At 36.1% G+C, this 25573-nt stretch overlaps 1 protein-coding gene across 1 annotated transcript in view; it reads left to right on the top strand.

Annotated features, from left to right (window-relative positions):
- The window catches only part of TTC6 (tetratricopeptide repeat domain 6), a 226700-nt gene that overhangs the window by 57136 nt on the left and 143991 nt on the right, over nucleotides 1-25573 (top strand). The window contains exons 3-4 of the mRNA XM_064365726.1: nucleotides 17807-17917; nucleotides 22303-22509. Coding sequence (XP_064221796.1) covers nucleotides 17807-17917; nucleotides 22303-22509 — 318 coding nt within the window. The remainder of the gene's footprint in view (nucleotides 1-17806; nucleotides 17918-22302; nucleotides 22510-25573) is intronic.

A 25573-nucleotide genomic window follows, 5' to 3' on the forward strand; every position in this document is an offset into this window, starting at 1 on the left:
TTCCCACAAAAGAAATGATCTTGTTGTTTTAAGGCTGCATAATATTTCATGGTGTATATGTACCACATTTTCTTTATTCACACTACCATTGATAGGCATTTAGGTTGATTCCATGTCTTTGCTATGTGAATAGTGCTGCAATGAATATTTGTGTGCATGTATCTTCATAATTTATATTCCTCTGGGCATATAACAACCTAAATGGGATTGCTGGGTTGAATGGTAGTTCTGTTTTTAGCTCTTTAGGAATTGCCACACTGCTTTCCACAATAGTTAAACTAATTTATACTCTTGCCAACAGTGTATATGTGTTCCTTTTACTCTGCAACCTCTTCAGCACCTTTTTTTGTTTTTTTTTTTTTGTTTTTTGTTTTGTCTTTTTAATAGTAGCCATTCTGACTGGTGTGAGATAGTATCTCATTGTGGCTTTGATTTGCATTTCTCTAATGATTAGTGATATTGAACTTCTTTTCTTATGCTCTTTGGCTGCATCTATGTCTTCTTTAGAGAAGTGTCTGTTTATGTCCTTTGTCCACTTTTTAATGGAGTTGTTTGCTTTTTCTTGAAAATTTGTTTAAGTTCCTTATAGATGCCAGATATTAGTTAGACCTTTGCCAGATGCATAGTTTGCAAAAATTTTCTCCCGTTTTGTAGGTTGTCTGTTCACTCTGTTGATAGTTTCATTTGTTGTGCAGAAGCTTGTAGGTTTAATTAAATCCTATTTGTCAATTTTTGTTTTGGTTGCAATTGCTTTTGGCCTTGTTGTCAAGAGATCTTTGCCCATTCCTATGTCTAGGATGGTATTGCCTAGGTTGTCTTCCAGGGTTTTTTGTTTCTTTAAAAATTTTTATTTTTGGTTGTTCTGGGGTACTTGTGCAGTATGTGCAGGTTTATTACATAGGTAAACGTGTGCCATGGTTGTTTGCTGCACCTATCAACCCATCACCTAGGTACTAAGCCCAGCATACATTAGCTATTTTTCCTAATGCTCTCCCCAACTCCCCAGTCATGGGCAGGCTCCAGTGTCTGTTGTTCCCCTCTCTGTGTCCATGTGTTCTCATCGTTCATCTCCCATTTTTAAGTGACAACATGCAATGTTTGGTTTTCTGTTTCTGTGTTAGTTTGCTGAGGATAATGGCTTCCAGCTTCACCCATGTCCCTGCAAAGATAAAATCTCATTCTTTTTATGGCTGCATAGTATTTCATGGTGTATATACCACATTTTCTTTATTCAGTCTATCATTGATAGGTATTTATGTTGATTCCATGTCTTTACTATGGTGAATAGTGTTGCAGTGAACATTCACGTGCATGTGTCTTTATTGTAGAATGATTTATATTCCTTTGGGCGTATACCCAGTAATGGGATTGCTGGGTCAAATGGTATTTATGGGTTTAGATATTTGAGAAATTGCCACCTGTTAGATGGTTGAACTAATTTACACTCCTACCAACAGTGTAAAACATTCCTATTTCTCCACAGCCATGCCGCATCTGTTGTTTCTTGACTTTTTAATAATGGCAGTTCTGACTGACATGAGATGGTATCTCATTGTGGTTTTGATTTGCATTTCTCTAATGATCAGTGATGCTGAAACTTTTTCATATATTCACTGGCTGCATGAACGTCTTCTTTTGAGAAATGTCTGTTCATGTCCTTTGCCCACTTTTTAATTTTTTTTTTCTTGTAAATTTGCTTGAGTTCCCTTGTAGATTCTGGATATTAGACCTTTGTCAAATGGATAGATTGCAAAAATGTTCTCCCACTCTGTAGGTTGCCTGTTCGCTCTGATGACAGTTTCTTTGGTGTGCCTAAGCTTTTTAGTTTAATTAGATCCCATTTGTCAATTTTCACTCTTGTTGCAATTGCTTTTGATGTTTTTTTCATAAAATCTTTGCTCATGCCTATGTCCTGAATGGTATTGCCTAGATTCTCTTCTAGGGTCTTTATAGTTTGGTATTTTACATTTAAGTCTTTAATTCATCTTGAGTTAATTTTTACATAAGGTGTGAGGAAGGGGTCCAGTTTCAATTTTCTACAAATGGATAGCCAGTTCACCCAGCACCATTTATTAAATAGAGAATCCTTTTCCCATTTCTTGTTTTCATAAGGTTTGCTGAAGATCAGATGGTGTTGTAGATGTGCTATCTTATTTCTGAGTTCTCTATTCTGTTCCATTGGTCTTTGTGTCTGTTTTTGTACCAGTACCATGCTGTTTTGGTAATTGTAGCCTTATTGTATTGTTTGAAATCTGGTAGCATAATGTCTCCAGCTTTGTTATTTTTGCTTAGAATTGTCTTGTCTATATGGGCTCTTTTTTGATAACCTATGAACTTTAAAATAGTTTGATCTAATTATGTGAAGAATGTCAATGGTAGTTTAAGGGGAAGAGCATTAAGGCAGTATGGCCATTTTCATATTAATTCTTCCTATCTATGAGCATAAAATGGTTTTCTATTTGCTTGTGTCCTTTCCGGTTTCCTTGAGCAGTGGTTTGTAGTTCTCCTTGAAGAGGTCCTTCACTTCCCTCGTTAGCTGTATTTTTAGGTATTCTCTTTGTAGCAATTGTGAATGGGAGTTCATTCATGGTTTGGCTCTCTGCTTGCCTGTTATTGGTATACAGGAATGCTAGCAATTTTTGCACACTGATTTTGTATCCTGAGACTTTGCTGAAGTTGCTTGTGAGCTTAAGAAGCTTCTGGGCTTAGAGGATGGGGTTTCCTAGATATAGGATCATGTCATCTACAAAGATAATTTAACATCCTCCCTTCCTATTTGAATATACTTTATTTTGATCTCTTGCCTGATTGCCCTGGCCAGAACTTCCAATACTATGTTGAATAGGAGTGGTAAGAGAGGGGTTCAGCTTCAATCTTCTCCATATGGCTAGCCAGTTCTCCCAGCACCATTTATTGAATAGGGAGTCCTTTCCCCATTGCTTCTTGTTGTCAGCTTTGTTGAAGATCAGATGGTTGTTAAGTGTGTAGCCATATTTCTGGGCTCTCTGTTCTGTTTCATTAGTATATGTGCCTGCTTTTGTACCAGTACTGTGCAGTTTTGTTTACTGTAGCCTTGTAGTATAGTTTGAAGTTAGGTAATGTGATGCCTATAGCTTTGCTCTTTTTGCTTAGGATTGCCTTGGCTATTGGGCTCTGTTTTGGTTCCATGTGAATTTTAAAAGTTTTCCCCCAGTTCGGTGAATAATGTCATTGATAGTTTGATAGGAATAGCATTGAATCTCTAAATTGCTTTGGGCAGTATGGCCATTTCAATGATATTGATTCTTTTTATCCATGAGCATGGAATGTTTTTCCATTTGTTTTTGTCATCTCTGATTTCTTTCAGCAGTGTTTTGTAATTCTCACTTTAGAAATCTATCACCTCCCTAGTTAGCTGTATTCCTGTATTTCTAGATATTTTATTCTTTTTGTGGCAATTGCATTCCTGGCTTAGTTTTTGGCATGGCTATTGTTTGTGTATAAGGAATGCTAGGGACTTTTGTACATTAATTGTGTATCCTGAAACTTTGCTGAAGTTGTCAGCTGAAGGAGCTTTTGGGTTGAGATTATGTTTTTTTCTAGATACACTGAAAAAGTCTTTATTTCACCTTCACTTTTGAAATGTATGCAAAATGAAATGATTATGGAAACTCAAATGATGTTTTTGAGCATGTATCTGTGCTTTCACTCTAAAATTTGGGTCTTCTGTCTCACAAAATTGTAATCAATCATTGTATTGCGCAGTTACATTTATTTTTTCAAAAAACATTATTATAAATTATCAAGATTTATGAGTTAATTTGAAATGCTTATCTTCAATTATCCTACTAATACAATCAGATTTAAACTTATTACTTTATTAGTTATGTCAGTTATTTCAGACATGAGGTTTAAGGTGTTATCATAGACAAAAGTTTTGAGAAAACATTGGTGCTATGTCACAGTTGGCTGTCTTTAAAACGTCAAACACTGTTATGATGAAAGTTAACATGAGGTTTATGTGATTAGGAGGTCATGTTTCCAAATCATCACTTACTTAAAAAAACCCCATTGCCTTAGCCCAAAAGCTTCTTAAGTTGATAAGCACCTTCAGCAAATTCTCAGTATACAAGATCAGTGTGCAAAAATTGCTAGCATTCTTGTACACCAACAACAGGCAAGCAGAGAGCCAAATTATGAATGAACTCCCATTCACAATTGCTATAAAATGAACAAATACCTAGGAATACAGCTAACAAGGGAAGTGAAGGACCTTTTCAAGGAGAACTACAAACCACCACTCAAGAAAATCAGAGATGACAAAAACAAATGGAGAAACATTCCATGCTCATGGATAGGAAGAATCAATATGAAAATGGCTGTACTGCTCAAAGTAACTTATAGATTTAATGCTCTTCCCATTAAACTATCATTGAAATTCTTCAAAGAATTAGAAAAAACTATTTTAAAGTTTATGTAGAACCAAAAAGGAGCCCATATAGCCAAGGCAATCCTAAGCGAAAAGAATGAGGCTGGAGGCACCACACTACCCAATTTCAAACTATGCTCAAGGCTATAGTAACCACAACAACATGGTACTGGTATAAGAACAGACACATAGACCAATGGAACAGAATAGAGAATTCAGAAATGAGACATCACACCTACAACTGTCAGTCTTTGACAAAGCTGACAACAAAAAGCAATGGGGAAGGGACTCCCCATTTAATAAATGATGCTGGGAGAGCTGGCTATCCATATGTAGAAAATTGAAACTGGATTCTTTTCTCACACCATATACGAAAACTAACTGAAGATGGATTAAAGACTTAAATGTAAAACCCAAAAGTATAAAGACCCTAGAAGAAAATTTAGGCAATACCATCAGGACATAGGTGTGGGCAAAGATTTCATGATAAAACTGCCAAAAGCAATTGCAACAAAAGCAAAAATTGACAAATGAGATCTAATTAAGTGAAACAGCTATTGCACAGCAAAAGAAACTATCATCAGGGTAAACAAAATTAGAGAACATTTTTGTGATCTATCCATCTGACAAAAGTCTAATATTCAGAGCCTACAAAGAACTTAAACGAATTTACAAGAAACAACTCCATTAAAAAGTGGACAAAGGACATGAGCAGAAACTTCTCAAAAGAAGACATACATGTAGCCAACAAATATGAGAAAGAGCTCAACACCACTGATTATTAGAGAAATGCAAATCAAAACTACAATGAGATACCATCTCATGCCAGTTAGAATGGCTATTATTAAAAAAATCATAAAACAACAGATGCTGGAGAGGTTGTGGAGAAAAAGCAATGTTTTTACACTGTTGGTGGCAGTGTAAATTAGTTCAACCATTGTGGAAGACAGAGTGGCAATTCCTCAAAGACCTTGAGGCAGAAATACAATTTGATCCAGCAATCCCATTATGGGGTATATACCCAAAGGAATATAAATCACTTTGCCATAAAGATACATGCACGGAAATGTTCACTGCAGCACTGTTCACAATAGCAAAGACATGGAATCAACCTAAATGCCCATCAATGATAGACTGAATAAACAAAATGTGGTACATATACACCATGGAATACTGTGCAGCCATAAAAAGAATGAGATCATGTCCTTTGCAGGGACGTGGGTGGAGTTGAAAGCCATCATCCTCAGCAAACTAACGCAAGAACAGAATACCAAACACCACGTTGTCACTTATAAGTGGGAGCTGAATGATGAACACCCGACACATTGAGGGGGAACAACATACACTGGGGTCAGTCAGTGGGTATGGGGAGAGGAAGAGCATCAGGAAGAATAGCTAATAGATGCTGGTCTTAATACCTAGGTGATGAGATGATCTGTGTAGCAAACCACCATGGCACATTTACCTATATAACAAATCTGCACATCCTGCACATGTACCCATGAACTTAAAAGTTGAAGGAAAAAAATGATGAACCAGCAAGATTAACCTTGAGCATCTTGAAGGAAAAGGGCTATATGAGACAAACACAAGTTCAGCAGAGCAAAGCTGAACTTGTGATGAACTGGCTAGTTAATGTTTAGGGACTGTACCTCTCCTTAAGACCAGAATCACACTCTTTGTGATGAGATACTCAAACTCTAAGGCTATGCCAGGAACTGAGACTGACCTGGAAACAGCTAAATCAAGTTTGTCATCTGATGCACATGCCATAGCCTTGATTTAGGATTTCTTCTTTCCCCTCCTCTACCTCCAAAATGCAGAGTTTACCCTATGGGAGCTAAATTAATATATGATAACTAAACAACACATGAAATGAATTCTAAATGTAAATTTGATTTTAGATCATCCATCTGTATTATACTGCAACTTGCAAAAGCAGTGATTTCCCGTGTTTCAGAGAGTCCTTGAGTCCTGTGGAGGGGTGAGGACAGGAATGAGTAGGGGGCCTTCCAGCACCCTCCATCAACCTTCACCTGACTGCAACACACCCCATCCATCTGCTTTATATGCCGGGCCTCCAAATATGAATTTGCTTGACAAATAGGTCCTTCCACTTAAAAAAAAAAAAAACGGTGAAAATGGACAGGCTTATTGGCTTATACCATGATCCCAGCAGTTTGGGTAGCTGAAGTGTAAGGGTCACTTGAACCAGACGTTTGAGACCGAAAAATATTGAGACCCTGTCTCAAAAAAAAAAAAAAAAAAAAAGATGAAAGCCATGGATGTAAAGTCAAGTTTCAATATTCTTAATTCTCCAGTGTCATAGCAGATTCTTGGAGCAATGCAGGCAGAGTGCCTGGCCAGGTCTCCGAGTAGATTTCTTGCTTCTCTCAGAGGGTGGCTCTCTTGTCAAACTACCCATGAACCCCCTTAGGAGAGAAAGGAATGGAAAGTAAGGAAAGATACCCTCACAACTTGTTTGCTCAGTCTGCGAAATCTGTCCCCTTTTGTAATTTATTACCCATATCCTCTGAGGGGATAGGTTGGGGAAAGACACCCAGCTTCTGTCCTGATAATGTCCACAACAGTTCAGGTCTCTTAGGGCTCCAAAGTTATACTGTGGGTTGGGACCAGGGCTGCATTTTGACTTTGGTGGGCTTCAGGCACTTCTGCCTTTGGGGGCACTTCCCACCATTAAAATACTGAAAAAAATTTTTATGACTATGTTGGTGTAAAAGTAAATATTATCCAGGCAGATTTTATTATTATATATTCATTATTACTATATGTATTTTTATTATTTTTTTTAAGTTTTTTAATTTGCCTATTGGACATTTATTGTTTTTAATTTTTTACTTTTATAAATCACACTGTTTCTTTTGATTTTAAAAGAAATTAAAAATAAAACATTTTTGTGGGTCCTTAAAATACCATGGGCCGTAGACACTCTACCTACTGTGTCTTCTAGGTGAGTCAGCCCTGCTTGGGACAGGGAGATTAGGTTGGGGGAGGAGGACTCCTCTTCATGGCTTAGTGGGACAGTTTTAAGTTAATTAGTTCTTTCATAGTTCACTTATAGTACCCACGTTCTCATTTTTTGGTTCCCCACCCCCTGCCCAGGACATTAATACATAAATCAGATATGAATCTCACTGGGGTAGAACTGAGACAGATCTGAGAGACAGAACTGCATCCGTTCCCAGAAGACCAAGGTTTTCATCTGGGGCTCTGCTCATCAAGCCTAACTTCTTCATTTGTTGGGATGTTTTCCCAGGTGACTCTCCATTACTCATGCAAATGAGATTTTGGAAAGTCTGTCCCATCGGACTTTGTCAGACATGCCCCAAAATGCTTGAATCCCATTTAGAATCAAGTCAGGGCTCCCTATATTTCAAAAACTTTAGGGTTATTTTTATTAATCTTTTATTTTGATCTGTAAGAATACCTTTTAAAGATGAAGAATGAGAATAAGCCAAATAAGGCTTATAAATAAATAAGCAGATATTCTCGTTTCCACTGTCTGTACCTTAGGTTAGGCTCTTATCAGCTTTCACTTGGATCCTTACAGTGTCTCCAGGACCAACTTTCAGTTTGTACCCACACTAAAGTTTATTCACCAGACACTAGTATTAATTTATTTTCTCACTAACAGTTTGGCTAGATAGCTACTGACTACAGGAATAGATAGCATAAAGGGTTCTTCATAATTTGACCTTACTAGCCTTATTTTTTTTGCCTTCTAATTTATTCACCAGTTGTATCAGACAGTTAATGCTGTGTGACAAACTCTCAAAACTAAGGGCTTAGTACTAAACATTATTATAGCTCTCACCTTTGTGGATTGGCTGGAGTCAGTTAATCTAGGCTGGGTTCTATTCTGGCTGGTGACTTTAGCTTGGTCAGCTCTGTTCCATGTTGTACATCTAGAGCAGGGACATCTATGCACTTTTATCCCCCTGGAACCAATGGTTTGACTAGGCATGCACTTCTCATAGTAACAGCAGAAGTTCAAGAGAGCAACCTGCAAACTCTTGAGTCCTAGGGTAGGAATTGGCACATCATTGCTTTTGCCCCATTTTACTGGCTAAAGCAATAAAATGGATAAATTGAGAGACAAATTGATACATCCAGAGTCAGGAGGCAGGAAAATAAACTTTGCCTCTTGATGGATAAAAAATGCACAATCACATAGAGTGAGAGGTGAAGAATTGAGGCCATTAATGCACTTTACCACGCCAGCCATCAACTGAATTTTAAGATTTCCTGAATACACCATATCTGTTTATGAAAGAAATGATAAGGATTCATTCCAGGCCATTGGGTCATGAGGAACCTTGGAAAGTTTATTATTGCTAAAAGACTGTTATGATGCCTTCTGCTTCTGGGTTCTGTGACTTATGTGGTCCTTCCCCCACTGATTCTGTGAATCCAGACAGCCTTTCAATACCTTCTACATGGTGAGAGTCTGTTTCTGATACTTCCAACTGAAAACCTTAACTGAATCCCTTGATATCTTGAATAATCTCATTGCTTCTGCCCAAAGATTAGCTTTTTTGCAAAGTGGGAGAAGGGAAATGAAATAAATGAATAATGTGGTAAAAGTTCCCACAACTTCATATAAATGAAATGAATGGAGTGATTTCTTTTTCAAATTAGAATCTGGCTGTGAGAAAAATCATGTTAGAGAACCAAATCAGCACACAATCACAGGGTTCATCACTACCCCTTGGAAGTACGGCTGGGGAGAGGGAGTGAGGGAGCCAACGTGAAGATGCTTTCCATCCTAACCTTGTTTGAGTGCAGTAAGTGGCACATGTGCACCTGCCCCAGGGGAATCGAAAGGATCTGAAAATCGATCTAAGGAGTGTTTCTCCACTTGCAGTGCTCTTTGTATTCACTGGGCACATTTAGTTTCTATTTTTCTCTTAAGAACTATTTTAAGGAAGTGCTGCCTTCTGTTCTAAATATAATATTCGCCCTCTTTACCCCAACTCCTTGGTACAAATTTACTTTGTGCTTCTCTTACAACACGTATTATTATTATTTATCTGTACATCAATATATATGCTCATCTAGGCTGTGACTTACCTAAGTGATCAGAATAGACTTTTGTCTTTCTATTTTTAGTAGGATGGATCAAATGCATGCTGAATTTGTTTTATAAGACCATTAAAAACCTGGAGGCAAGATTATTTATCTTTTGCTTTTTTTATCCTTCACATCACCTTATATAATTCCTTGGACTTAGTTGTCACTCTATAAATAAATATTTGTTGAATTATGTAAAGCAAAAATATGCTTTCTCTTGGGGCTCTGAATTTTATTATTGAAGTATTTATTTATGTTATTAAATCCTCTGTGAGATTAGGAAGCTTAAGAGAATATTCTTATGGATTCTTCTGAAAATTTATAGTTTCCTCTCCCAGATCCATATGAGAAAAATTTGGAGGAGATGGTATTTAGTATGGAGAAGAGATAACTGATGGCTGATTATTAATGCTCTTTCACAGGTGATATGAATCAGTCACTCTTCATCTTACTTAGGGAAGGTATATATATTCCCTAAAATATAAACATAGGTTAGATGTTATTATATATAGGTTTCTGCTTGTTAGGGAATTTACAGTTTCTCTCATTAACTTTGTTTAATAATAGGACAAAAAACTATGTTCTTGGTGTGGGCTTATGACAAGTCCTGCCTCTAGAAAGCTCTTCAATTTTTAGTAATTCTGTAGTTTTCACAAATACTGTAGCAATGACACATGGAATGTGTCTTTCAAAGTTACTGACAATATAGTAAAATGTTAGATGATTAAATATATTTCATATTTGGGATAATTATGTGGGACAAAGGAGAGCATATTAAGTATTACTCAGTATGTAATGTTAACACATGCACCTTGTGTTTTTCCTAAGGATCTAGCACAAACTACCTCAATTTTTTTTTTTTTTTTTTTGAGAGAGAGTCCCACTCTGTTGCCCAGGCTGGAGTGCTGCAGTGGTGCAATTGTGGCTCACTGCAACCTTCACCTCCTGGGTTCAAGTGATTCTTGTGCCTCAGCCTTCTGAGTAGCTGGGATTACAGGTGTCCACCACCGCACCCAGCTAATTTTTGTATTTTTAGTATAGACGGGGGTTTTACCATGGTGACCAGGCTGGTCTCAAACTCCTGACCTCAAGTGGTCCACCTGCCTCAGCCTCCCAAAGTGCTGGGATTACACGTGTGAGCTGCTGTGCTGAGCCAAGCTACCTCACTTTTTAATGGTTTTTGTAAAGCAATATATATCTTTTAAAAATGCTAAGAAAAATTATGTAATAATGGGTAATAAGGAAGAAACACATACCTAAATAATAAAAATTATGGGATTTTGAGGTATTAGGTTCTTTATGAAATGCCATTAAATATCTGAAGAGCTAGAATTTTAGAGCCTTTTTAAAGTTATTTATTTCTGTGCAACAAATCATCCCAAAATTTAGCAGCTTAAAACAATGAACATTTATTACACACAGTTTTTGTGGGTAGGGAATCTTGGAGCAACTTACCTATGTAATTCTCGCCTGTGGGGTTGTATCAGGATCTTGTCTGGGGCTGCTATCATTTGAAGACTTGATTGGGACTGAGGAATCTGCTCCCAGGAAGCTTCAGTCGTTAGACTGGTAGTTTGGTGCTGGTTGTTGGCAGGAGACCTCCCCGTAGGACTGCTTAAGTGTTGTATGCCATGGCAGATGACTTCCCCTACAATGAGTGATCTAAGAGAGAGCAATGTGGAAGTTGCCATATATTTTTTGAAATAGCCACACACTGTAATTTCTGCTATATCTTATTGATTACACATGTCTGTCCTATTCATTGAGGAGGGAATCATTGGGGATCATCTTGGACAATGGTTACTAGAGCCTTTTTGAAATAAGATCTGCAAGTGGTACTACAAATGTTTTTGTTGAACATCAGGATAGGCGAACTGTGTATTAATTTGTTGAGTTTTATATTAGTTAACATCAGTTAACATTTTTGAATGGTTTTACAATGGAAAACATTTAAGAAAATAATGAAATTTATTATTTGATTCAAGAACAGCAAAAACTGTGTTTTTGAGATGTGGTGTCATTTGAGAAGACATAACAAATATGTTTTCATACTTCCTCAGTGATACGGTTAGGCTCTGTGTCTCCACCCAAATCTCATCTTGAATTGTAATCCCATGTGTTGAGGGAGTGTCCAGTAATCCCCACGTATTGAGGAAGGGAAGTGATTGGATTGTGGGGGTGGTTCCCTCATTCTGTTCTTGTGGTAGTGAGTGAATTCTTATGAGATCTGATGATTTTATAAATGGTAGTTTTTCCTGTGTGTTCACACTGTCCTGCTGCCTTGTGAAGAAGGTGCCTTTTTCACCTTCTACCATGACTGTGAGTTTCCTGACACCTCCCGAGCAATGCAGAACTGTGAGTCAATTAAACCTCTTTTCTTTATAAATTTCCTAGTCTTGGGCAGTTCTTTATAGCAGTGTAAAAACAGACTAATACACTCAGTGTGTGTCTTAGGAATTTTAGTTTTATGAAATACTGTTGACTAAATAAACAAAAGAGTCATATGAACTTTCAAAATTCATTGATATAGATGCATAATTATTTTCAGGTGCTCTTATATTAAAATATGAGATAAGAACTGCATTCCCCCTCCCTCTATCCCTTGACCCAGAACCACATTTATTTTTCACTAGCATAACTAAAACTGGTGCATTCTCTGATATTTATACCCTTATCCTCATCTCTCTAAATAAATTAGATTTCTATTGAACTTGGAGCCTGTGCATAATAATTATGCTTGATTAAATATAGTGCTTTGCATTTTGAAAAACATGATTCCTAGTCTGCTGTTTTCATCTCTCTAACTAACTGAAACTTCTTGAGGGAGAGAATCTTGACTTATATTTCTCTTGGATTCCTAGTCCTGGAGGGCTGTGGCACAGTGCTGCTTGCATAGCACATCATAACTCACTGAACAGTTGGTATATAATTCAAAGGGATGAATTTGACATAACTGACATAGCAGATGCCATAACCTAGAGTCAGGCATGTTAATTTAAATTTCTCCATAGCCTTCTGAAACGAAAAGTCTGGACCTTCTGTTGTCTTTTCTAATATGAATGTCAAGGAATAAAGGATGGTGCATTGCCCAACCATAGGCTTTATCATATTCTGGCAATATTTTTCTGATTGCATTGCATCTGTTTTAGATGACCTGATTTAAACAAGCTTTTCATGAATGCCTCATTTCTTCCCTTTTTTCATAGCAGTGTTGTTTATAATAGTCAAAAAAGTAGAAATAAGCCAAATGCCCATAATTAATGAAAAGATAAACAAAATGTGGTATATAATTTGCCATAAAAAGAAATAGAGTACTGATACATGATACAACATAGATGAACCTTGAAAACGTTAAGCTAAACGAAAGAAGCCAGATTAAAAAAAGAGCCAAATGTTGTTTGATTCTAGGTATATGAAATGTCTAGAACAGACAAATCCATACAGACAAAAAGTAGATTATTTTGTTTGCTAGGGGCTGAAGGAAGGGAAGAATGGGAAGTAACTGCTAATGGATTTAGGATTTCTTTTTGGGGTGAAGAAAATATTCTGGAATTAGAAAGTGATGATTGTACCACTTTGTAAATATTACTAAAACCACTGAATTGTATATTTTAAGGGTAAACTTTATGGAATGTAAATTATTTCTCAATAAAGGAATAAAGAATATGAGTATTATAACCTATTTACATTGAATTTCTAAAAGAAGATTTCATATTCTGCTGAAAAGTGATAGGACCCAGTATACGTATATAACCAGTATACATATATATATATATTTTATAACCAAAAACTTTGTTTTAAAACATCATTCTCACTATAGTTATAAAACAGAAAACAAAACTAAATAATTTTTTAATGTAAATATATTTAAAACATTAAAACACCTAACAAATGCAATTTATACATATGAAAAAGTAAAATATTATATGCATAACAAGTTGCAATATTATCCATAAGCAGCAGTTAGTGTTTATTTTCCCATATTTTGGTTTAATCCATAGTGTACTGGTAGTTCATTCTTTTTAGGGAAATTACAGAGTACATATAACACATTATAAGTAGATTATAGAAGACTGTATCATTGGAAAATTAATTCCAAGTAACAGCATTTCCTCTAAAAACACATCTATTATTAAACAATTTGTTTTAAACTAGCAGATAACAAAATGAGGCTATAATTTATTAAGTCTAAGATATATAGTCAACTTGCATAAAATTACATACGACATTTTAAAAAGTCTATTTCTAAAATATCAGTAATTCAGGCAATTGGGATTTCCACAGGAGAGAAATTGCCATTAATTTCCTTTTTATGAAGAAAGGTCAAGCGCATTTTACTATTGCATACTTTATGGATGAATAGCTTGAAATTAAAATATCTAAAAAAGAGTTGTCAGTACTTTTATTTTTATATGAACTTTAAATTCTTTTAACATAGGGTGTTTAATGACTGGAACGATTTTTGTTGCTTTTTCACCTACTATGGAGTACATAAATATGTAGTTGTGATATTTTGTGTTGAAATATTGTGAAATATTGATAATGTTAATCTACTTGGCCTCTTTAATTAGGAAATATAAAGATGGTAGAGCCAGATGGAAAATGAATAGTTAATCATGGAGGAGGAGAAAATATAGCTCAGTACTTTGACTAGAGGTAGCTGGGAAAGTGATGTCCTGTAGCATTTGCTGTTCTAGAAAGTAGAGACAAGTAGTTAAAATGGGAGGATCTAGAAGAAGCCTCATTTTTTTTTTTCTAAAAGCACTGTAGTTTTCTTGTGTAGAGTAGCTATCAGAGAAGTGATATTAAAAAGCAGAAAATTTTACTTGAAACCTAATAATTTTGTGTTTCTGGAACTATTGTAGTTTTCGAACAGGTTTAAGTAATGGACTATGTTCTGTTGGGACTTTGTGGGAAATATGCTATATACATTTAGTTTTAGATGATGCCCGTAGCAATTTTGATGTTTAAATTTATGTGGCAGCCATTCAGATTCCTATTTTTGTTGTTCATTTTTAAATCATATGTTTAGAACTGACACATCTATGGAATACAGGGTCCAGTCATCCAGAACAATCATATACATATTTAATTTAAAAAGTCACAATAGGAAAGAATGGATGTCAGGCAGCCCTGATATATTTTGTGCCTGTAAGGAGGATTCCAGAGACCACTGCCATTGGGGTTTTGCCTGCAGGAAGCAAGAGAAAGTCAATGCAGATCAGGACAGTTTCTCAAGAAAGTAGCCTGTGTGGACAATATACACATTTAGGGCCGTACGATGCCTTTTCTTTCCTTCTTTCTAAACCTTAAACTTTATAGTAAAGTTATTTAAAGGCAATGCAGCTTGACTAAGTGCTGATGAACATAAAGTGTATATTTTAGAAACACTGTTTTGGCCCATGCTATTTGGGCCAGTGTCATTTGGGGAGAACCTGGATTGCATGACAAAGGGTAGAGGGCAGCTGCTCTGTCTACCCCTTCTTTTAATGGTGATTGAGAAAATACTGGGCCTGCCTAACAGGCCACAGGAACACTGCTGCTTCTGTTGCTCTCCGTCTGCTTGAAGCAGTTTAGGGGAAAGACCATGTGCTCTGTTTGTTTTGAATACTTCACAGCACCCTTTAAGCCTCAAAGCTTTGGTTTCAGCGTCTGGAAAAATTTGGGCATCCTTTGGGTTTTACTGATCCTTTAAGGCCCTTCTAGCTCGGACATTTTGGATTCTGTTACATGCCATTGTTAGAAACAGCTCTATGAAACACATAAAAAAATGTATCCGGGATTGTGAAGCTGGACTGCTTACAGGTTTATAAATTTTCAATTATGTATGGAGTTAAAAAATTTGTTAAACACTTTGACAGACTGTGGAGGATGTAGAAATATACTACTAGTTACAGTTTACAACTCAGGGAGACAAGGTAGAGTTAATACACGTTAAACAAAATACTAGTTGTGTTACTTAAAATTTTTCTTTTTGATTTTTTTTCTTAGTCCCAAATCCAAGTTTTCTGATTCAAGTCAATTTTTATGTTTGTCAATTTTTTTGTTTTCCTCATGTTTCCTAAGACACTATTTTGGTAGTTTATAATTTTTGTGCTTTCATGATTTTGTTCTTTTTCTTATTTTCTAAATTTCTGAATTTGGTTTTGATGAATTGATTTTCCATCTGAAATACAGATTATTTTGGGAATTTTAGGTATATAATCATAGCCTCTTCAAGTAACAGTTATGTGGTTAATTCATTTCTTATAATGTTCTTTTCTGTTTCATATCTAGAATTTCCAGTATAGTGTCAAATTATGATGGTGCCAATAGACATCCTTATTTTGCTTTTTTATTTTAATGTGAATAATAACTATTATTATATATAAGACACTTCGTGTTTGCATGTATTATATCATTTAATCCTCATAATAAGCATATGATATATGTGCTATTATTATTCCCATTTTACAAAATTGAGAGATTGAATAATTTACTTGAGAATGTCCTAAGGCAACTGAAGTCAAGATTTGAAACCAAAAGCATAGCATGTGTGCTCAACCACTTTATCATTCCACCTTTACCTGAGACTACCATGTGATTTTCACTTGAGAGTACCATGAAGATCATTGTATGTTTTTATACTTTAATTATAAATTAGTGGATTTCCTAATGTTGAATAAAGTGCATTTTTTTACTCTCACCTGTTACCTCTACATCCATTTGTGTTTCTTTGTGATTAAACTTTAGATCCAGCACTAACAAAATTATTGTTGTAAATAAAACTTTTTTTTATATTACACATCTTTTTTAACTTGTCAAGTGTGAAGTTTATTTCTCTGGCTTTACTAGACTATAGGCAAACAAAAATAAACCTGTGTGTCATTGGGCAACATATTAACTATCACAAATAAATTTTATGGCTATATTAGTTAAAAATGTCTAAGGAGCAGGGAAATTACATTTGTTGTGCACCTACTATTTTCAAGTGCTCATCACATCCAATTACTTTTTTTTTACACTGAGATGAATTCACATAATGTAATATTAATCATCTTACAGTGCACAATTACATCAAATGTTGATGTAAGTGGCATCAACATTTACGATGTTGAGCAGCCATCACCTTCATTTAGTTTCAAAACCATTCCATCTTTCCGAAAGGATATTCCGTACACATTAAACAGTCGCTCCCCATTCCCCATCCTCAACAACAAGTTGGCTTTATTCTCTATAGATTTTCCTATTCTAGATATTTCATATAAATTGAATCGTACAATTTATGACCTGTGGTATCTGGCTTCTTTCAATTAGTATAATGTTTTCGAGATTCATCCAACATCGTGGCGTACATCAGTACTTTGTTGGTTGGGTGGTATTCCACTGTATGGATATGCCAAATTTGTTTATCCATTCATCCATGAATGGACATTTGGCTTGTTTCCACCTTTTGACTATTGCGAATAGTGCTGCTATAATATCATTGTACAAATATCTACTGAAATAGCTTTTTTCAATTTTTTTGGGCATACTCCTAAAAGGGGAATTGATGGGTTGATTGGTAATAGTATGTTGAGGAATCAACAAACTTTTCCACAGTGGTTGCACCATTTTAAAGTAGAAAATAACAACAGAAGGAAGTTTCAAAAGAAATATGCTGATTATTCAGCTTAAGAATTTCACTCCCTTCCTACCTCTTCCTACAAGTTGTAAGTGTCCTGGCCACCCCACTATAAGTGAGAATATAATCACAGGAGATAAATAGACAACAAATTTTTATTTCTATATATTTAAAAAGTGGGCAAAGTATTTTTGACATTTCTCCAAAGCAGATAATCAAAAGCCAATAAGCACGTGAAAAGATGACCAACCCAAATAATCAGGGAAACACAAATCAAAATCACAATGAGATGCCATTTTGTACCCACTAGGATGATTATAATTAAAAAAAAAAAAACCAGAAAATAACAAGACTTGACAAGGATGCAGAGAAACTGGAATCCTTGTATGCTGCTAGCAGGAATGTATTTTTAGTAAGATGGGGTTTCACTATGTTGGTGAGGCTTGTCTTAAATTCCTCACCTCAGGTGATTCACCCAACTTGGCCTCCAAAAGTACTGGGATTACAGGTGTGAGCCACTGCACCCTGCCTTTATTGTTTTTTGCTGTATGTATTTACTGCATGTGATTGACTAGCTTATATGTCTCTATTTCTCATTTACTACACTAAATGAGAAATAGAGACATACAGCGTTTTAGTGTAATGAATGATGCACCTCAAAGATTTTAAAAATTGACATCATTTTGTTTCCTTTTCTCCTTAAGGATATTTCTCTAATGGGAAAAATGTACCTTAAAACATCATCTATTCAAGCAGAAACACCTCAGATACAAGCAGAGCATAGTTTCCAGATGGGTGCTGAGGAATCGCAAATGGTAAAGTCTTCAATAAAAATCTTCCTTGCCTCTGTTAAAGTAACAGGATGCTTCCTATTGCTTGAATGTTTATATAGAGAGCTTAAAAAATTCCTCTGATGTATTTTAGAGGTGTGTTTACCTGTGAGCACATCTAACTCAATGCCACCTGGGAGTCTTGGCCATTTCGGCTCACTGTTGCTGGCTTCCATGGACCTTTTGAGCTAAGACCCCAAACTCTTTTTAGAAGGGTAAGATTTTAACAATCCTGATTTAGAGATATTTAGATCTAGAAGGTAGGTGGATCATTAATTAAAAGTCGTTAGCTTCTAAGAAAGTATTACTTTCCTCTGTATTCAGCTAGAAGAATTGTTAAAAGCATTGCAAGAGGAGAATTTGGTTGAGAAATATGGACAGTTGGTGACAGAAATTTGTTTGGGAAATAAAGTTTTATTTTTATCCATCATTGGCAGAATAACCGTTGGATTCAAAGCAATCTGGAACATATTCCCTGTGAATGGATAGTGTCTCCCTGTTTATAGAAACCAACATTTATATAGAAAAGTGAGAGCCTAATGGTCAGTTCCTCTACGAAGAATTCCTAAAATGTTATTAAATAACCTGCTCCTTTGGTTCTTGAAAATGTGACCCCCACACATATAAAATTGTGATCATATTTCATTTTTAGGTTAACATATCATGTTCAGAAAGTGCATGGAATTTTTTCTTTTCATGAAAGCGATGGATCCTGTAATGTTAGAGTTACCACAAATGGTAGAATTACTAGAGTTTGAGATGCTCTGGGGCCATATCTTTTTCTCCTTTGTATTCCCATCACCTGCCTTATGACCCAGCACGAGATGGTACCGGTAGCCCTTTGTAATAGTATGTGGATATATCAATTATGAAGCCTTATCACATATGCTATGGGCTTAACACTGACATTGACAGTAGCTGCCTTTAGATGACACAATTTACGAGTAGATATCAAAACTTCTGACCTCGAAGCCTCTAACAGGTATAGTAAACTGAAAACACAAGATCAGTTATGTTTAGCAAAATAGAAATCTTCATTGATAGAATAAACTTAATACCATTCACTACGTTCATATAAAGTATAAGGAAAGATACCATTTTGAAGGAAACTGTGAAAAAGGCCCACAATCAGGTACCTAGCTTAAATATCATCTTGATTATTTAAAATAAATATTTAAGCCAAAAGATTAATTTCTTTGTAATTCTACTGGAACCATTCCTTTAGCATTGACATTTACGGGCAATCACTGGACCTCTTTTGGCCTCTGGCTTTTTATGAGGTTCTTTAGAGGTAAAATGCCTTTCAACTTGGTACCTAGTCATGGTAGAAAGGCTCCTCTATGGTGTTATTTATTCCAGACACATTTTGTGGAGTGCCCACTCTGTGCCAGAAAACAGAACTCTATCTGCCCTACCTGCCCCTTAGATTGCCCTAGAAGTTTACCCTGGTAGTTCCTGGGCTGAGATTTATCTGGGCAGCACTGGTCAGCACACTCCCTTTCTGAGAGGACCTGTTCTTTCTAAGTGGCACCTGGCTCCTACTCTCAGCACATGGTGGCCTCAGTCATGAGCATCTCAATGCCACAAGCCGGAGCTTTCTTAGTTCTTTGGTGCAACTTGTTTCTTTTTAAAAAGAAGCCTTCTTAATGGAATACCTTTCAAGTACCCATCATTTTTAATATAACAGTTTTTGATCATGGTGAGTGATTTCCTTACATATTTACCAAAAAAAAAAAAATCACGGAATTTATTCATTCACTGCTTTTCCTATTATGTGCTCGGTATTGTTTCAGACATGGTTGATGCAAAGATAGAAACGACAGGTCTTGCCCTGGAGAGACTCATTTAGGGAGTAGGTCAGTTTATAAAGAGACAAAGTACACTGCTATTTAATGGGTGTTCTCATAGGGATTACATAGCAGATAAATAATTTCATTTATTTATTCATAAATAATTACAGTGTATATAATGTGCTAAGTGCTTGAGATATAAAAGATAAAGTGAGACACAATTAATTTCTTTTTAAAGGAATCCTCAAACTTTAAAGTTTTGAAGGACTCACAGTTTTAGTTTCAGGACACCTGTACATTTTAAAAATTACTTTTAGGACCTAATGAGAATTTTTGTTTATGTGGATCATATCAACCAATATTAACCATATTAAAAACTAAAACTGAGAAAAATTTCAAATATGTATTCACTCATTTAAAATAATAAGCTAATTATATATTAATATGAGAACATAATTTTTAGACAAAAATATCCAAAACAAAACAATTTGAGTGAAAAGAGTAGAATTGTCTTACATTTGTTGTAAGTCTACTCTCTGATTTAATAGAGAAACTAGATTCTCATATCTGCTTTGGCATTCAGGCTGTAATGTGTTCTTTTGGTTGAAGTATGTTAAGTAAATCTGATCTCTTACAGAAAGGGAGAAATATTTCAATTGCCTTTTTATAACTTATGGATACTCTTGCACCACAACTCCACAAGTGGAGGTTTTGTTTCTCTTCTCTTTTCTCTTCTCTTCTCTTCTTTTCTCTTCTTTCTATTTTTTTCCAGGGTCTTGATCTGTCACGCAGGCTGGAGTGCAGTGGTGTGACCACAGGTCACTGGAGCCTTGACCTCCTGGGCTCAAGTGATCCTCCCACCTCAGTCTTCTGAGTAGCTGGGACTACAGGTATGCGCTACCACGCCTGGCTAATTGTTTTGTATTTTTTGTAGAGATGGGGTTTTGCCATGTTGCCCAGGCTGTCATTGAACATCTGGGCTCAAGTGATTCACCTGCTGTGGCTTCTCAAAGTTTTGGGATTACAGGCATGAGCCACCATGCCCAGCTCATAAATGGTAGTTTCATAAAGATTAGTCACAATGTGGAATCTGAAACCAGATATATAAACTTGTTACATATTATTACATCAAAACCGATTAATCTGTCTTACTCTTTGAACAATTGTTTTATCTTGCCTGATTTTATAATCTTGTGTGTCAATCATTTAAAAAGTATTATTTCACTATTTACCCACCACTGCTTTTTCCATTATCAGTGCAAATTTCAACACAGTGGCAAATAATATCTTAATATTATTATGCAAGTAGTTTTGACATTGCAGACCTTCTGAAAAGGTCTCGAAGACTATCAGGAGTCTGTGGACCACACTTTGAGAACCACTACTATTTGGTGAAAGGTTAAGAGGGAAAGAGACTGCACTTTGGAGTCAGGCTGTCTAGGTTCAAACAAAGCTTGGCTACTTACTTGAAGTATGACCTTGGGCAAGTATACAATTTTCCTAAGCCTCAGATGCTTCATTCCTAAGGTGGGGCTACAAAACAGTTCCTACTTCATGGAGGTTCAGTGAGTATTAAAATTAGGTAAGATAATGCTCACTTCTGTTGGCAATTAGGATTATGATGATAGCTACTTAGAGGATTATAATACAGTGTGATGCATGCTAGAATAGAGGCAGTATAGAAGAGTATAGGATCAGGAAAGCCTCTGTGGAGAAGGGGAGGTTGAGCAGAGTCCTGAAGATGGTGAATCTCTTGAACTTTTCTTTTTCCATATTCTATTTTGGTGGGTGGTACTTTCATCTATTCAGTCTCCCAAATGAGAACTCCGGGAGAGTGCATTGAGGAAGTCAGGAGCAGAGAAATTCAAAAGAAAGGGAATGATCAGCAGTTCCAAAAGCTATGGAATGTTATAATGATTGAGTTTACCATAGGTAGACAGTACAAGAGGAGGGCTCACAAGGCAATTACCCCAGTGCATCTACTTTGCCATTTTATAAAATCAATTTATTAACTCCCTTTTACCAGTGTCAAAAATGAGGCTAAAAATTTTAAGTAGCTTGACTAAGGTCAAACATCTGTTAACTAACAGGTCCAGGATTTGAATTCAGTTCCATCTGGTTACAAAGTTCTTAATCTTTCCGTAACACCATTTAGTACCTTTATAAAAACATGAGCTCCTGCTTGATGACTTGTGATGTGGAAAAAAAAAACCAACATGAGCTCAAGATTAAAGTTCTATTTTACAAAATTAAATTTCTTGATCTGGCTATGCCTTCTTGCATAATAAAGACAATTTTAAAGTATTTGGTATTAAGTGCCATCTTTTACCTATAACAACTGTGGGGATAGCTGTATTTTCCGAGAGAAGGGCCAAGGAAAACAATTTGCTAGCCTTCACATTTTTCTTAAGTCAGTTTGAGATTCTAAGCATTCAGAGGAAACTTAGCACCTCTGCTTAGTTTCAAGCATACATTTTTCATATTCATCTTGTTGTCAGATAGAAACTGTTGTATTACTGAAAACCCTAGAAGGACCAATTTTTACAAAAAGCATTCTTGCACATTTACTTTTTTCGACAGAGTATGCGTAAGGAACTTCCTGAAGCCATATCAAGTATTTTCCAGATTGAACAAGAGGGTATAGAAAGGGGACCCTTAGAAGTAGAAAGCACAATATTTAAACCTCAGGAAACTTTGCAAGTTCAGCCAGCAGAGGAATTAAGTAAACCTTTGGAACATGGACAGCCCACAAGTGATTCAAAAGAAGCCAAGCCGATGCCTTTAAAGGTAAGAGACTATTTATGTTGGAAACACCTAAGAGTTATGAGAATTGAGGATGTGCAGGTGTGACGAAATGGCCCAGGCAAGGACCAAGGTATGGGGCTGGCGGGGGTGGGGGGGGGTGGTGTGTTCACCCTGAAAAGGATTGCCCACTTAGGAAAAGAGAACATGTTTTTCGTGAATTTCTAGTGTCAACCCTAATTGCAACTCTGGGGAGAGAAAACAAATTTTCAAGGAGGGAAGGAACTTTCAGATCTTTTAGAAATTGACCAAGAATCTTCTAGATACTATCTCCAGGAAGTCAGGAATTGTAGTCCAGGAACCAGAACGTGGTGAACTTTGTAGCTTTTATAACTTTACCTCATTTAGGTTCATACTAACCCACGAGTCTTTTTCTACTGTGAGAATGTTTACATGATTCGTTTTATGTATTGTTTACATAATTTTTACCATATTTAAATATCACCCTTCCTTTACAGTAGGGTTTAAGTTCCCTCTTATCCAAGGTTTTAGTTAGTTGTGGTCAACTGCAGTGTGGAAATTGGTGAATATACACAGAACAATAAGATATTTAGAGAGAGAGAGAGTGAGACCACGTTCATATAACTTTTATTACAGTATAATTGTCCTGTTTTATTATTAGTTATTGTTGTTAATCTTATACTGTGCCTAATTTATAAATTAAACTTTGTGATCAATATGTATCTATGGGAAAAAGCATAGTATATATAGGGTTCAGTACTAGTCAAGGTTTCAGGCATCCACTGGGGTTTGGAACATATACCTCACAGATAAGGGAGGACTGTTGTATTCATTCTTTTCTTTAATTTGAGTCACTTTTTTTTACTTAAAAATAGATATATTATCGTTAGCATTAAAAAAACCAGCCCCTTTTCCTTGAACCATAGCATATTGTCTTATCACCAGAAATCTTCTCCGAGACTGATTCAGATGGATGCCCCTTCTTGGGTAAACAGCCTTTCTGGTCAATTCCTCTACTTCTGGGCCTCCCCTCCCTACTAATGATTATGTTCCTGCTACACTTCACCCACGTCAACTAGCCATTACCTGTTCTTCAATTTTTGCCCAAGACTCCCATCTCTGAAACCTGGGATTTATCCATGGCCTTCCCCTTCCCTTGCTTTATACATATAGATCAACGTCTAAAGCCTGGACTTTCTCAAATGTTATTGCTTCTCTATTTTTCTTCTCTTTTCTAGTTGCCCCATCCTACTTGGGCCTGGTGACCTTATGTCTGAATTAATGCAGTGGTTATTCTTCATTTCTCAAGCCCTGTTTTCTAAGGTTCATCCTGCATGACACTAGTGGAAGATCCACAAGTAATAGTTGAGCAGAGAAAATCTACAACTGCTTCCAGTGACTGACCCCATCAGTTATGCTCTTTACAAAGCATACACTGGGATGTTTCTAAGAGGCATTCTAGGAAGAATTTTGTTTGTTTGTTTGTATTGTTTTGAGATGAAGTCTTGCTCTGTCACAAAGGCTGGAGTGCAGTGGTGTGATCTCAGCTCACTGCAACCTCTGCCTCCTGGGTTTGAGCAGTTCTCTTGCCTCAGCCTGCTGAGTAGCTGGGACTACAGACCCATGCCATCATGCCTGGCTAATTTTTGTATTTTTAGTAGAGATGGGGTTTTACCATGTTAGCCAGGCTGTTCTCAAACTCCTGACTTTGTGATCCACCCACCTTGGCCTCCCAAAGGATATTTTGATCAGAGTGACTTGGTGAATGGATAAAAAAGACTCTAAACTTTCAATATTTCAAGGGGAGGAGAAGAGAGTGTCTAATAAGATTTTATGCCTTATTGTTGTGGGATACTGTTGGGCCCTTCAGAAATGCCATAAAAATAGCCCTGAAATATTCCCACCAAGTCTTCACCAAGAATCATGTATTTATTTTTTTGTATTAACATATCAAGATCAATTGTTATCCATGAACTTTACACTGTATGTGAACGTTTGAGGCCATAAGGTTAGTTTCTAGCATTTCTACACAAAATGCTAGCAGAATGAGGAACAATATACTCCAGCAAGCCTAGCCAGGCTGAGGATTGAGGGGACCTTTTCTGATGCAATTAAATAGAACTAGCCAGAACTAGCACAAGCGTATGATAAAGGAGCAATGCAGGACTTTAATTGCTCAGATATATGCTGGAAGGTCTTGTTCAGCAAAATAAAGTAGAGAATTTGATCAATACTTACCTAATTGGCCATTTCTACTCTTAGAAGCTCATTAGCATAATGAAGATAATTAGTATTTTGGTTTAAGTCATGACGAACAAAACGAAGTTAGGTAGAAATAATAGTGATTATGTGAAGAAATAACTGACACAAAGCCAATAATAGAATGGTTGAACATTTTAGAAAATGTCAGTAAAAGTCTATACAAAATGTAGATATGATCACATGGCCTGAGATTATAAATTGAAGAAAGTTTAAGGGGTCTGGGGATGCCCTAAATTCCCCAAATTCTCACAAAATGCATATGAATAATCTATTGCATTTGGAGTTTAAAAAATATCCATAGAAATGCATATCCATAGATAAATATAAAGGTGGCATGTTGATATAAAATTATACCAAGAAGGCTGAGATCCATAATGGGTTTAGTCCTATGAATAATGTTAAGAACAAAAACAAGGATTTTTAATGTTAGTTTTAGAGCAAAGAGAGGGGGAAAAAAAGAAAGGTAACTCTGTCATATGGATTGAATAGTGTGATGACAAGAGATGACAGAGCTGCCTTAATTTATTTTTGGAAAAAGGTTGAGGTTTTAAATAAACAGAAGTATGACAAAGAGAAAAGGAAGCTGATAAACTCATGCTTTGTGTGCTTTAAATCTGACAGGGAGAATGATCTTTAGAAAGAAGAGAATTGATAATAGAAACTTAAAGTCCAAGACTTGTAAAAAATTTTGAGTTACCTTGGACATCTGAGCCTGCTGGGTGGCTCAGATAGATGGGTTTAAGCTTGTTGGACCTGTCAGCAGCAGCTTTGGGGAGCTGCTGTAGTGGGAGAGGTGCCAATGACTGGAGACTGGCAACTGCAAATA

The sequence above is a fragment of the Aotus nancymaae genome, unplaced genomic scaffold (assembly GCF_030222135.1).
Source record: "Aotus nancymaae isolate 86718 unplaced genomic scaffold, 86718_ANA_hifiasm-v0.15.2.pri h1tg000062l, whole genome shotgun sequence".
NCBI classification, from domain to species: Eukaryota; Metazoa; Chordata; class Mammalia; order Primates; family Aotidae; genus Aotus; species Aotus nancymaae.